General features: G+C 35.9%; 1 protein-coding gene across 23 annotated transcripts in view; it reads left to right on the forward strand.

The window, feature by feature from the left end:
• The window catches only part of NRXN1 (neurexin 1), a 1,070,346-nt gene that overhangs the window by 1,037,451 nt on the left and 19,762 nt on the right, over positions 1 to 13,133 (forward strand). For 16 of the 23 annotated variants that reach the window (XM_057740886.1, XM_057740889.1, XM_057740887.1 and 13 more), the window contains one exon: positions 10,868 to 10,955. In XM_057740886.1, coding sequence (XP_057596869.1) covers positions 10,868 to 10,955 — 88 coding nt within the window. The remainder of the gene's footprint in view (positions 1 to 10,867; positions 10,956 to 13,133) is intronic. The other 7 variants (XM_057740906.1, XM_057740895.1, XM_057740892.1 and 4 more) reach the window with 1 other exon arrangement.

Raw genomic sequence — 13,133 nt, forward strand, 5'->3', positions numbered from 1 at the left:
TATCCTCATAAAAATTCTGCAAAGTCGGTGTAAATAACTTCATTTTTACATTGGAAGAAACCTAAAGAAGCTAGATCATTTGCCCTACATCATACAGCTAAAAAGTGGCAGAGCTGGGATTTCAGCCCAGTCTGCCCAGCTCTAATGCCCATGGTCCTTCCACGCCCAGGTGTGAAAGAGGATTTTCTGCTCAGAGATGGCCTCCATTTGTCTTACACCTGAAGTTCTCCAAGCAATTCAGGGCAGGGAAGTCTGCTTGCATATTGTATTCCTCCTCTGCATAACCCCTTATTAATCAAACGTATTCAATAAATGATTGTGAATGGATGAATGAATTAATGAATGAGTGCATGCATGGAAGAATCAATCAAAAGATACAAATTTCATGAGAGCATTCTATCCTGCACTTAAATCTGGGTCTGAATTTGATAGCTGGTCTCAGCCAGCCCTTATCTTCATGAAAAACTTTCATCCTGTAGTTAGATTTTGAAGGAAAACATTATAAAGGCATAGTTTCCTTACAATCCAATGAAAGTATTTATGAGGTAAGACTATTGCAATAGAATTCAGAGGAGACTGGAAGAGTTGGGGGTATATTATATAGGGGAAAAAAAACCCAGAATGACAGTCAACTATTTTTTTTTCTCAGACCTTTCTCTAAAGCAGGCTATATCTTATTGCTTTCTCAAAGGACAGGGATGCTTCATAAAAGCAGGCAGACCAACTTATTGCAAGACATTTTTAGCTTTTCCTTCCTTCTAACTTTCAGTCATTCTCTCTTTGCAGTTAAAGATAATGTCACTTTTTGCTATTTCTCTATCATAAATTTCCAACCATGGGGTATAATGTAAAACCAAATTATTAAGTTTCATTGTCACTTCTAGAGATGTTAGAAGGCAGATAAAATCTTTGAAAAAATATGAGTTTTGCCACAATTCTCATCTCCCACTCTTAGGAGTTATACTCCTGGAAAATAATCTATACTTGCTCACTCTTATTTTGAGATTTAATGAGCTGTTATTAATAAGCAATGGTGACAAACATACACCTAGATGTAGTGAACTTAGAGAGGGTGAGCATCAGGAATAAGATTATTTGAAATGATTCTATCAATTCAAGTGTCACATATAATATTTCTTCTATTTTTAAAGTCAAGATGAATCCTTCACTCAACTTTACTAATTCTGTTTTCACAATCATTATTATTTTCATCAAGTGCTTTTATTGAAATTGCAGATACTTAAAGAAGATAAGCCAGGTTTTAGATCATAACATTTTTTCCATCTTTATTGAAGTATAATTGACAAATTTAAATTGTTTAAGGCATATGAGTCGATGTTTTGATATACATATACACTGTGAAATAATCACCACAATCAATGGTGATGACATTTTAAATCAACTCTGTTGAACTGTGGTAGATGTGATAGATGTTTGAAGGCTATAAAACACAGACATAAATTCTGTCCCACAGAAATATATGAAATAAGATAAAACATACACCTATGCAGTTCCCAAACTTTTAGATGTATATACAATTTGGAAAAGTACATACCTCTACAATTCTAATGCACTAAGAAAAATATTGTTCAGTATCTTTCAAGAGTTAATTCACATATTATTAATCCATATAGGGAACACGACCATGGGCAATGTTACGTTATAACTATAAATACAACCACTATATTAGCAAGCATTGTGCTGCACGGATCACACTTAGAATCAGTCTCCTCTTCTTCTCCCTACTGCTCCTTCTCTCTGTCTCTTTCTCTGTTTCTCTCTCTCTCCTTAAATGAGCAGCGTTTGCTAAGTGGTCTCTTTTTCTTATTTTCTGTTCATTTAAATGCTCTAATGCTCTAAATATAACAGGGCATGAGTTAGAGTAAACTCTGGAGGCGGGCAGAAAATAAATCAAGTTGTCACAATCTTCTAAGTCCCAGGAAAGTGAATAAGGAGGAAAATTTTGAGAGAACTCCAGTAGCCCTGCATCTGTGCAATAACTCTCCCAGAGCTCTGACCTGGAGAAGAGGGAATCACTGTGCCAGATGTGGATTGGCACTGCCCACCTTGTACGTTACCAGTGAGACTGAAACATGGGCACTCAATAAGCAGTGCTGACGTGAATCATATGCTGGGGTAAAAGGGATCTTCCCAGGAACAGCAGCGTTTATGTGAGGGGCCAACTGGAGTGAGAGATATAAATCCTGTTCAACTGAGGGCACTAGAGGATTTCAAGGCGTGAAAAGGAAATATATTCAGTTAAGTGGGTATTTAGCTGCCCTCCTTAGGCGTTCCCCAGAACTGTTCTTCATATTGTCATGTGAGGAACAAAAATAATTCTGTATTAATTGTAATAACATAAACATTGCTTTGTGAGAAGTTTCATATTTATAAACTGATTTCACACATACCAAGTGGATCCCCATAATATCCTTATGAGACAGAGAAGTTATTTTATTATATACAAATGATTATATATACATTTATTCACATATATAGTAGCTACATACATCTATAGTGTATATATTTATGTATATAGTATATATATTTAGTTATGTACTGTTGAGAGCACAGAAACCATTTCAAGATGATACATATTACTTATGAGATCCAGATTGAGACTGGATATATATTTTCCATTATTGATTAGTATGCAACAAATTAGACTGAAGTGGTCCAACAGTACAACACTCCAAATATGTATTAAAGAACCAAAGTACACACCATAAGGAATGAAATAGTCAGCTGTGGAAGCTTGGAGTTCCAGTTGAGCTATGACCAGCAAGGATTGGATCTTCTTAATGCATGATCAAAATAACATTGTAACATTTAAGCCAGATCACATTTACTCTCAATCTCGCCTTGATAGAAACACTCATAGAGGTGCTGCTTAGATATTGGCTAAGATATTGGTATAGAACCTTGCATATATTCAATAAATGGGTCCAAAAAGTCAGAAAACCAACTGTCTGTCAACTATATCAACATAATGTCCAACCACATCCCTCTTTCTTGTGTGGGATAGAAGTTTTCATATATCTCCGGGTTAAAGCTCTATCAATGGGGCATTGGTCAGGGTTCTGCCCAGTGGGAAAGAAGTGTTCTGGAGAACTAGCTGCCTGTGGCTCCTTCAATACCTTTGATTGTAAACCTCCAATTCTAGGGCCATGGTGTAAACGAGACTGTCCTAATCAATGAATGCATGTCTAGATTATATCTGGAGAAAACCAGTATTATTAGTAAGTGGTCACTTCCACTTATTTATCCCCAGGATATAATGAGATAATCTTACAAATCCCTAAATGATGGTTGTGTGAGAGAGACAAGGATAAATATCTCATTAGCACTTACGTTGTGAAAACAAAAGTTAATAAGAAAGAACTTGGACATTTTCATCAGTGGATTAATGAGAAGAAAGACAGAGTTCATTGAGTTAATTTTGTAGCCAGCGTGGTCTACAATGTTCTAAGTCAAAGGGAAAAATAGGAAAAGATTCAATAATCTACATTTTCTTTCTGTCCCCAAGAATTTAATTATGCATTTATGTGCAGAGATGAGAGACAAGATGTTTAAAGTCTTTTAAAAAAATAAGAAAAGATTACCACAAGTAAATAAATAACTTTCTGGGTTTACTCCATTTGAAAGTAACTACAGTTCTATCAATATTTGAATTTTTATAACTGGAGTAAAAACGTTAAACTCTAGCATTCGTTTCATTCCTTTTTTAGTGCCACTTAATGTGCTGCCATATCAAGCAGTGCAATAGCTGTAGATATGTCTCCTGGTATCTGTGTGTGTTTTCTTCGTGATAATTTTAGTGGTTACTTACCTAAAATCCAATACTCTGCTTTGCCACCTTTTAACTTATTTTAAATTTATTTCATTGTGCATCTTTATAATCACATCAAATCCTTTAAAGAACAAAATGGTTTGGAATGGGTGAATGAATGGGAGATGGCTGGATGAGTGATGAGTGGATGGATAGAAGTCACCTGGGATGAGGGCCAATCACAATCTACTGAAGGTCAGGATAATCTCATAGCCTTGCCATTAATTAGCAGTATAATTGTGGTCAAACAAAAAGACTTAATTTTCTAGCTTCAGTTTCCTGATATGTAAAATGAAGAGCTTAGACTAATGATCACTAGGGTCTGGCTCAGCACAAGGAGATATATAACTGCTTGACTAACACATGGATTCCATTCACTAACATGTTAGATGCCAACAATGAAAGCTTGGATTTTGGAGGCATGTTGTTGAAACTACCCGTCATTGACATTTTACACTTATAAAATGTTTTGGCCTCATTACCAATAAGGATTTTCAGTTCAACCTGTGTGACTGATTAGTCCATTCAGTCACAATAGTTAGACTAAGGATTCACACTGACACAGCTGGAAGCCTAGATTTGCATTGTAAACATCTGACAGTATTTATTTAATTTGGAAATGGCCAAACCCATTTCAGAAAGGGCTTTGTTCAAAAACAAAACAGAGAGGGAACACATTCAATCATATGCATATTCTAGTTTCCCTCTCAGCATCTCCACTCCACTACCAGCATTCTTTGGAGGTCTTACATGAAAATCAAAGAGAATAAGTTATTCCAGTTCCTCCCTGAAAATTTAAACTTCACTTTAACTTTTTCTTTGGCCAGCTCTCCTACTTGCTTTGGGTAAAAATGGAAATGCAGTATAAGCATAGAGGTCATCAGTAGTTCAAAGAAAGATAAGAATTTATCTTTTTTAAAAGATAAATTTAATTTCAAGCTTCCTGACGCTAGGTTTTTATTTTGCAGGTTTACTCTTTTGCATAACTTTGCTAAAATATAATGTTTTCATATCATTAAGCAGGAATTCAGTTCATTTCTTTCTCTCATCATTTCATTCTTCTGGGGCATTATTTCTACATCCCTTAGAGTTTTTCCTGTTAGGATGACCAGTATCAAATCCATATTAAAATGTGTGCTAGAATGAGTAAGACATTTGTGATCTATTTACATGGTGAGTTTTTCTGTCCAGCTCACTTGCACTGTTCTGAAACCATTGCATACATTTTAAACAGCCAAGAAATTCTAAAGAAAATTGAATGGCTTTCAAGTCTGTCTTTTTCCAAGCAGACAGCTGATTTATGGTCACTTTTTGTAATAACCTAAGGCATCAACTGAGAAAAAAAAAACATTAAAGAAATGTGAAAGCTGGCTGTTTTCAGGGATATTTCAGTTTTGCCCTAAATATTCATGAATGCCAATGTTCAAACATTCAAATTGGGTAAATAAGTATACAAATGGGTATGTATTTTTGAGTAGGCACTTAACTATAACACTCAGGATAATAGTACCTCCATCTACATTCTGCATAAGCATGTTGTTGGTGAATATTTAATGAAGTAGTAGGGATGAGAGCACTGTTACATTTCAAACAAAATAAGCTGTTAGAATTGATTGTTGTTATTTGTATTATTGAGTAATTTGTTCTTATGCTTTAGAGTAGATGGGCACAATAAGTTATTTGCGGGTAGGAATTACGATTTATTAGTGACCATACTTTGTGCTCATCAGAAAATGCTATGCATAGATGAGTGACTAATTTGTTGGTAACTAATTGATCTTCATTTTCTTTGTTACTCATGTGCTGAAGCTAAAATTCATCCTTCACATATTAGATCTCAGTTTATTATTTTTATTTTTATTAGATTAGTGAGCATGGGATTGATAGCTTTTTTTTAAATAATATATTATTATCTTTATTTATTGGTTGCATTGGGTCTTCATTGCTGCACACAGGCTTTCTCTTGTTGTGGCAACTGGGGGCTACTCTTCATTGTGGTGCGCGGGCTCCTCATTGCGGTGGCTTCTCTTGTTGTGGAGCACAGGCTCTAGGCATGTGGGCTTCAGTAGTTGCAGCACATAGACTCAATAGTTGTGGCTCATGGGCTCTAGCGTGCAGGCTCAATAATTGTGGCACACGGGCTTAGTTGCTCTGCAGCATGTGGGATCTTCCCAGAGCCGGGACCTAACCCATGTCCCCTGCATTGGCAGGCAGATTCTTAACCACTGCGCCACCAGGGAAGTACTGGGATTGATAATTTTATGTGGCATCTGCTACTCAGAGAAACAGATGACAAAGAAGAACCAAAAGCTTCACTGAGACAATGGAAACTACCATAGGATCTATGCAATGTCTCTAAATTCCTTCTACATTTTGATTAGGATTAACTAAAATTACCAATTTGATATATTTGTTTAGTGATTTGATTTGATCAAATTGGCCCACTGTTTGGGAATTCTTGGTGAAAACTGTGACTTCCTCCCACCTCCTTGGTGAAAATTGTGATTTCCCCCAATTCCTAGAAACTTCTTGCCCTGTGAGTTATCAGTGCAGTGGTTCAGACCTAGCTTGAGGAATCTGTGTCACTAATTTGTGAATCCTGGCCTTTTTTTTTTTTTTTTTAAAGGAAAACACCTAGCAATGAATCTGTTAAGAAAGACTGTCAGATTCAGTGCTGAAAGGCAGACATGAACGTTCTCTCTCTTCCAGACCAACTTCATGTAGACAAAAGTATCAGTCAGAACAAGTGTCCGACAACTAGCCAAACATATCACATGTCAGCTAGCACCATACTCCGTCCATCAGTTGTCTCAATCAGCCCAGTATAAATGTCCATCACAGCAATGAGAGATTAGGCTAAATACTGGTACACAAGTGAGTGCCATTGCTTGAGACAATTATTTTTTTTACATTCTATTTCGATTATAGCGGGATAGACTATTTCTGTTTAGAAACAAAGTGTCAATCAAAATTTTAGAGTAAATCAAGAATTTCTTTGTGGGCATCAAATTCATAATGGAATCCTTTTGCACAGTTGGAATGTGTTCTTTTTCTCACAAAGCAGATTTGTCCTGGTAGAGTTTTCTTGTAGGTCTTTATCAGTCTTCAGAAAAGCTGTTTACCATGAGGAATGAAGTCTAGGAATGCTATTCTTAGCAAGGATATAATATTACAGACTAAGTTTATCTATCCTCTCATCATATCTTTTTACCACACAGATATGCAATTGTGCTATATTTGAAAAAGTAGATATGCTGCAAATTCCACCATTAAAGGTGGTTGTAGGGAAAATGGCTCTTTGTAGAACAAAAGTACAAAGAACAAAAATTCATCAGTGTTTCTCTACTTTCTAACCTACCAAATGGTCTCTGCCTTAGAACCCTGGACATTAAATAAACTGGTCTAACTTCTTACTGTACATTAAGAACATCCTTTCTCCCCCATTCTGATTACATTTGCCTACCCTGTACCAGGTTGTTTATCCATAAAACATGTGGATTAAGTTTCAGTGCCTTTATTTCTTGAATTGTGTGCAAGTCATTTTTTTTCCTAAAGGTAGGGAGACCTAAGTTGTTTTAGTAGACATTTTTAACAAGAACATGTTTGCCATGAAGATATCCAGACCACTCTGAATTAGGGAAGAACAGCATGCACTTTGACCCGTGAGTGGTTAAATGCAGTTAGGGACACTTATCTAAATGGACAGTTATGTAAAGCTAATGCTTTGGCTTGATCACTATTCTGTCTCCTTCAGCAGGTTGTCTCTTTTCTGAAAAAGGTTATAAACATCAGGGAAAATTATATTGAAGAATAGAATTGATTAATGTGACATATTTGAGTTTCTTTCTACCACTCTTCAACAGCATGTCATAGGGAGGCAGTTCCAAACACAGTGAATTAAATTTAAATTACACAGCTTTGGCTAGAAAATTGTTTTGTTAGTTCAGACTCTGAAATGTAATTTGATTTTTCTCCCTACACTTGAGCCACTTCCTGATTTTTCATACAGTGATGATTTCTATCAAGTCATCTATTGATTTGAGATCTCTTATTCACAAGACTATTTCTGGATTTTAATTTCTGAGAGAAAAATATGAAAAAAATGTGTATTCATTATACCAGGAAAAGTGCATTAAAAACTAAAATATAGTTGTACAGTAGGGTCGTATCTGTACGGCGATTTTTTTCTATTGTTAAGGGCCATAGGAGGTACTATTTATTGTATGATGTCTTTTATTATTTTAGGTACTGTGTTTTGTGAAAGATAACACTGAGAACATTCTAACACTTGCTGTTTGCTGTGGAATAGTTGCAAAAGGCTGTTGAATGTAAAAAATAGGTCAACTTTTAAAAGAAAATTTAACTTGTGTGGCCTAAATAATTTAGTCTGCATGAAACACTACACTGTTACACATTTCTAGTCCATGAATTTCTTTTAGGAGGCAACCTTTATTATTTATATTTGATGTTTGACTTCTAATTCAGAATTTGAACCTAGGCAGCAAAAGATGGAAACTTAGTTCAACAAAGTACCAAGAGAACAACTGTATTTTGATATAAAAACTACCATGAGATCTAAAGTTGAGAATAATTCACATGTACAACTATCAGTTTAATATCTAAAGTTATATTATTTATAAATATAGTACAAAAATATTAAATTGGTGCTCCATTTGTGAAACAAAAATAATGTTGATAATATCACAACTTTTATAAATATTTAAAAGGTGGTCCTATTCTAGGTACTCTTCATGTACTGAGTTAATCTTTATAACAACATTGACTACACTCTCCATTTTTTTCAGATGAGAAAAACAAGGCACAGAATAGTTTTTAAGCTTTTAGAGCAGAGTTTCTCAACTTCTGCACTACTGTCATATTGAATCAGATGATTCTTTGCTGTGGGAGGGAGGGCTATCGTGTAGATTTTAGGATTTTTTAGCAGCATCCCTGGTGTCCACTCGTTAGACACCAATAGTAGCTCATCCATTCCCACCCTCAGCCCAGTTGAGACAACTAAAATGTCTCAGACATTGCCCAATGTCTTCCCAGGTGAAGGAGGGGAGAGAGGGCAACATCACTGCCAAGATGAGAAACAATAGATTAAATAATTTATCCACAAACTCCTTGTGCCCACCCGCCACCCCCGACCAAGAACAAAACAACAACATCCCTATCCTGATTTCATCAGTATGTCAATAGTTAAAATTCCTCAAGGAAAATGAGAAATTCTCTTGTAACTTTGAAATTAATTTTAAAGACTATCCACTGTGGTTTAAAAAAAAAAAAAGGAAGAAGAAGTAGCTTTCTACATGAAGTTGGCTTTTAAAAAGCAGATTATCAGCTCTGGGGTGAATTGGAACAATTGACCTGCCAGACCTCATAATCCAATAACTTGTTATTATCAAGTCAGTTTGGATGTTATCCTGAAAGATGTGCGTGTGCCAAAAGGAGAATGGGTTCTTGCCTTTTAAAGCTCACTTTAATGAAAGATACCTTTGTGACTATCACACCAATTGCTGGTGGCTATTACTGGCATTAACAGTTACAACTCCAGGAAAACTAGTATTTGAACTTCTTCCTTTAACATGACAGAGCAAAATAAATGAATTCAGTCTCCCAACTGTGTCAGAGGAATTAAGAGCAAAATAACATGAAACCATCTCAAAGTACTATTAAATGCTTGCATTTATTTACACTTATATTGTGAAACACTAGCATCTGGACAAATTCTTTATTCTTGATTAATTAAAGACCTTGTACTTAAAACATTTTTGAACCTAATTTTTGTCACAAACATGCATTAGCACTTGTCTCCACTTTTCAAAATGACACAATTCTCTTAACATTTATATATTTATACTTTACTGTCTGACTATTAGATACTCCCTTAATAAAAGTCTATTATATCGTATTTCTGATTTTTCTTTAAGTCCTTTAGTATTGTAATTCTACTTTTAAATAATGACATCATCAATGTTGACGTTCTGAGTATCATCTAAACAATGATAATCTCCTTAATCCTTCACCCATATAATGAGATATTTTCCTTCTTGTACCATGAATTCTCTCTGTATTAGTGTAGCAGTAGCCAAATCTGATGCAAACTTCACAGTTTCCACGCAATATCTATGCTGAGTTTACTGCCACTTATAAGTGGCAGTGAAGAACGACCTTTGATGCTTGCATGTGTGTTGATTATGCGACTAACTGCTTGGATTTACACACTCTGCTTTTTATGACAGTGACAGTTATCTTCCTAGCTGTAAGTGCAATGAAGCAACTAGAATGTCACAAAGAAAACTGTCACCTCTATCCTATTTACTGTAAAATACCATCCCCCCAATACACTCTTCATTTATTAATGAAAGCTTAATGATGGAAAGGACAATGGGGAAACAGTACCTGCTATCTGAATATTACAAAGATGAGAACTGAGTGTGAAAGCTCAACACAGATTTAAAAAAATACCTTCAATGGGATATATTTTCTTCCCTTTTTGCTTCAGTGAAAGATATTCTCTGCTTAATCTGTGTTTCCTAATAAAGACAAGCTATATCTCAAAGATACATCAAATTCTACTTGGTTGTGAATATAAAAGGTTATAGCTCTTCTGATTTTAGGAAGCCAAGCACAAGTACTGCATAAAGCCTACTGATGCATACCTTGTAGCACTCCAGGGCTGTAATAAATTTCAAATCATCTTTCTGCCAGGCTGTTTTAAACCTCTGTCTTTTCCTGTGTGCAGCTTCTCTGTGCAATTAAATGGATGGGTATCTACAAGTTGGCTACCACCATTTACATATCCTCATGTAAAATAAGCTAGAATCACATTTTCACAGATATGCCAATTTTTCCATGAGGGATCTAAAATAAGTTGAAGAATGTAAGCTCTGTGTCCTTGGGAAGGGAATTATTGAATTTGGTTTCTTGATCTAGCAGGTAAACACAAATGGTGTTTTACTAGCCTGTAAGATAAAGACAAAAAGATCTGTTAGGTCCCTTTCAATTAATCTACTGAATGTGATTCTTTTACAGACCACAGATGATATCCTTGTGGCCTCAGCGGAGTGTCCCAGCGATGATGAGGACATTGACCCCTGTGAGCCGAGCTCAGGTGGGTTAGGTTAGTCGACTTTTTTTCTTACTTTCTTTGCTTTACTGTAAATCTTTGTTGCATGCTATAGTCCTCAGAAGATCATTGCATTTACGTCTAGAAATCCACCCTATGAAAAATGCCTCATTGTGAGATGAGTTCTTACTTTTTCATGGGTACATTTCCCCACATTTATCGAAAAAATAATTCTTAAAGTCCACTATGATTACGTATTTCACAAAAAGCAGTGAGGGACAGAACGCAAGGCTGGTATCTTACTGTTCATGGTCCATTAGCTTACAATATAATTTTCAGTATAACCATATAAGGGGATCTCCCTTGAGTCACCTATAGGAAAATTGTAAAGCTTAAAAATTGCATTGCATTGTGGAAAATTATTTGACCTTTCTACTGACAAAAAGTCCCCACCACTCACTCTGCCAGCAAATTATCTTAAGTGATAAATTCCTGAATTTCAGAAGTGAGAGTATTATGGCAGTAGTAAAACAAACAGCAGATACAGTCCTTGATTCATTTAATAGAGAAATATTTGAGTATTCCCATGTCTCCCTAAAATTCAAGTTAATGTGTTTTAACTCTAGGCGATGTATAATTTCTCCTCCTTCTTTGTGATATGGTGTGACTAACACATAAATACAGCTTCCCTACAGCCCTATACCATCAAGTGGTGTCTGTGGACCCTGAAAATGAGTAAGAATGCCCTAAGAACAATATTCCAAATATTCATAATACCAAGGATTAGGGTCATTTCCATTGGTTTCCTTTGTCAGCAGTATTTCTTAAAATTCAGTAGTTGTGTTGTTTAGGTTAACAAAATCATTGAGGTAGATATAGACTAACCAGTATTGGATAACTCATGACCTCCGCAGATGTCACCTATAATCCCAGGAGTACCATGTCACAGTAAAGTAACTAATTTGGGATTCTAGCGGATAATATCATTTTAGTCTACTCATCCTGATATTTGGATAAAAAAATGGTTCAGGATGCATATCTTGCATCTTCTTTTGAATATCTTCTCCCCACTGATGATAGCTACTTACTCTCAGCACTTAGAGCAACTACTGAGTGAGAAGCAGAAGCTCAGCTGTCATCTCTCAGCAGGGGAAGGTTTGGGAGGTCCATCCTGGTTGTCTTCTCACCTTTCTTTCTCTCACTCCACCCCACATATCAAAATTCTCAGCCTCCAGAACCATCTTTCATACACAGTTCTTAGAATGTGATCTAATGTTGTCTGATAATCATCCCTTCCATTCCTCCAGTTTCTTGATCTCTGCACCATTCCCTTTTGGTCTTCTAGACAGATGTGGTCCCTTCACGATACCATCCTGGGCCCTTTTGCCAAGATCCTGCCTTTGTTTTCACTGGTATTCTCATTCTCTCTGTGTTAGTCATAAAGGAAAAAGAAGTTACTACTTTCTTGTCCATTACATTAGTCCATCTCTTTGCCTTCTCCCTCCCTCAAATTTCTCCTTTCCCCATTTCTCCTATTCTCACCTGCCCAGCCATGACTGTCTTTTTTGTGTCTTCTCTGAGACCTTCCAGCATGGATCATTCATAAACGGAATCTGGTGTTTGTTATCCATTGATATGTGTGTGTGTCTATATTTGTATTTATATTTGCTTTTGTTTTCCCAGTTAGCATGAGAACAGTTGATTTTTTTTCAATATTTTCCACTCTATTAACACAATGCTGAAAACAATGTAGGTTCTTACTAATTATAGTACTTGCTGGCTTTCCTTTGAGTTGAATCCCTCTTTGGCTGTCTGAGTGGAGGCTATCATCCTCTTTATATAGAGTCCTCACCTTGAATACCTAGTAACTCTGGTATAAGAAGTCTAATTGCATTTAAAATTGTCACTTTTTATTTTCCTTCTTGAGCACAGTTAAATGATCCAGTTCTTCTAGCCATTGCTTCTAGGTCTTACTAACCATTCCTTATAGACTACTTTACTGTCTCTCCCTTTCTATAGGGACACTGGCCCTAAGAAGAGGATGGTGAGGGTGGGGAAAGAGAGAGAGAGAGATTACCTTTTTTTATTTTTACCATTTTGTCATCTTCCTCCTCTTTTTATTCACCTGGCTTTGTTAAATATTATAACACCATGGAAAGTAAGGAGCAGTTTATTAATAACCATACTCCGATATCCTTTTTGCCTCTCTTTTCTTTACTCATTTATCACTTA

The sequence above is a fragment of the Hippopotamus amphibius genome, chromosome 7 (assembly GCF_030028045.1).
Source record: "Hippopotamus amphibius kiboko isolate mHipAmp2 chromosome 7, mHipAmp2.hap2, whole genome shotgun sequence".
NCBI classification, from domain to species: Eukaryota; Metazoa; Chordata; class Mammalia; order Artiodactyla; family Hippopotamidae; genus Hippopotamus; species Hippopotamus amphibius.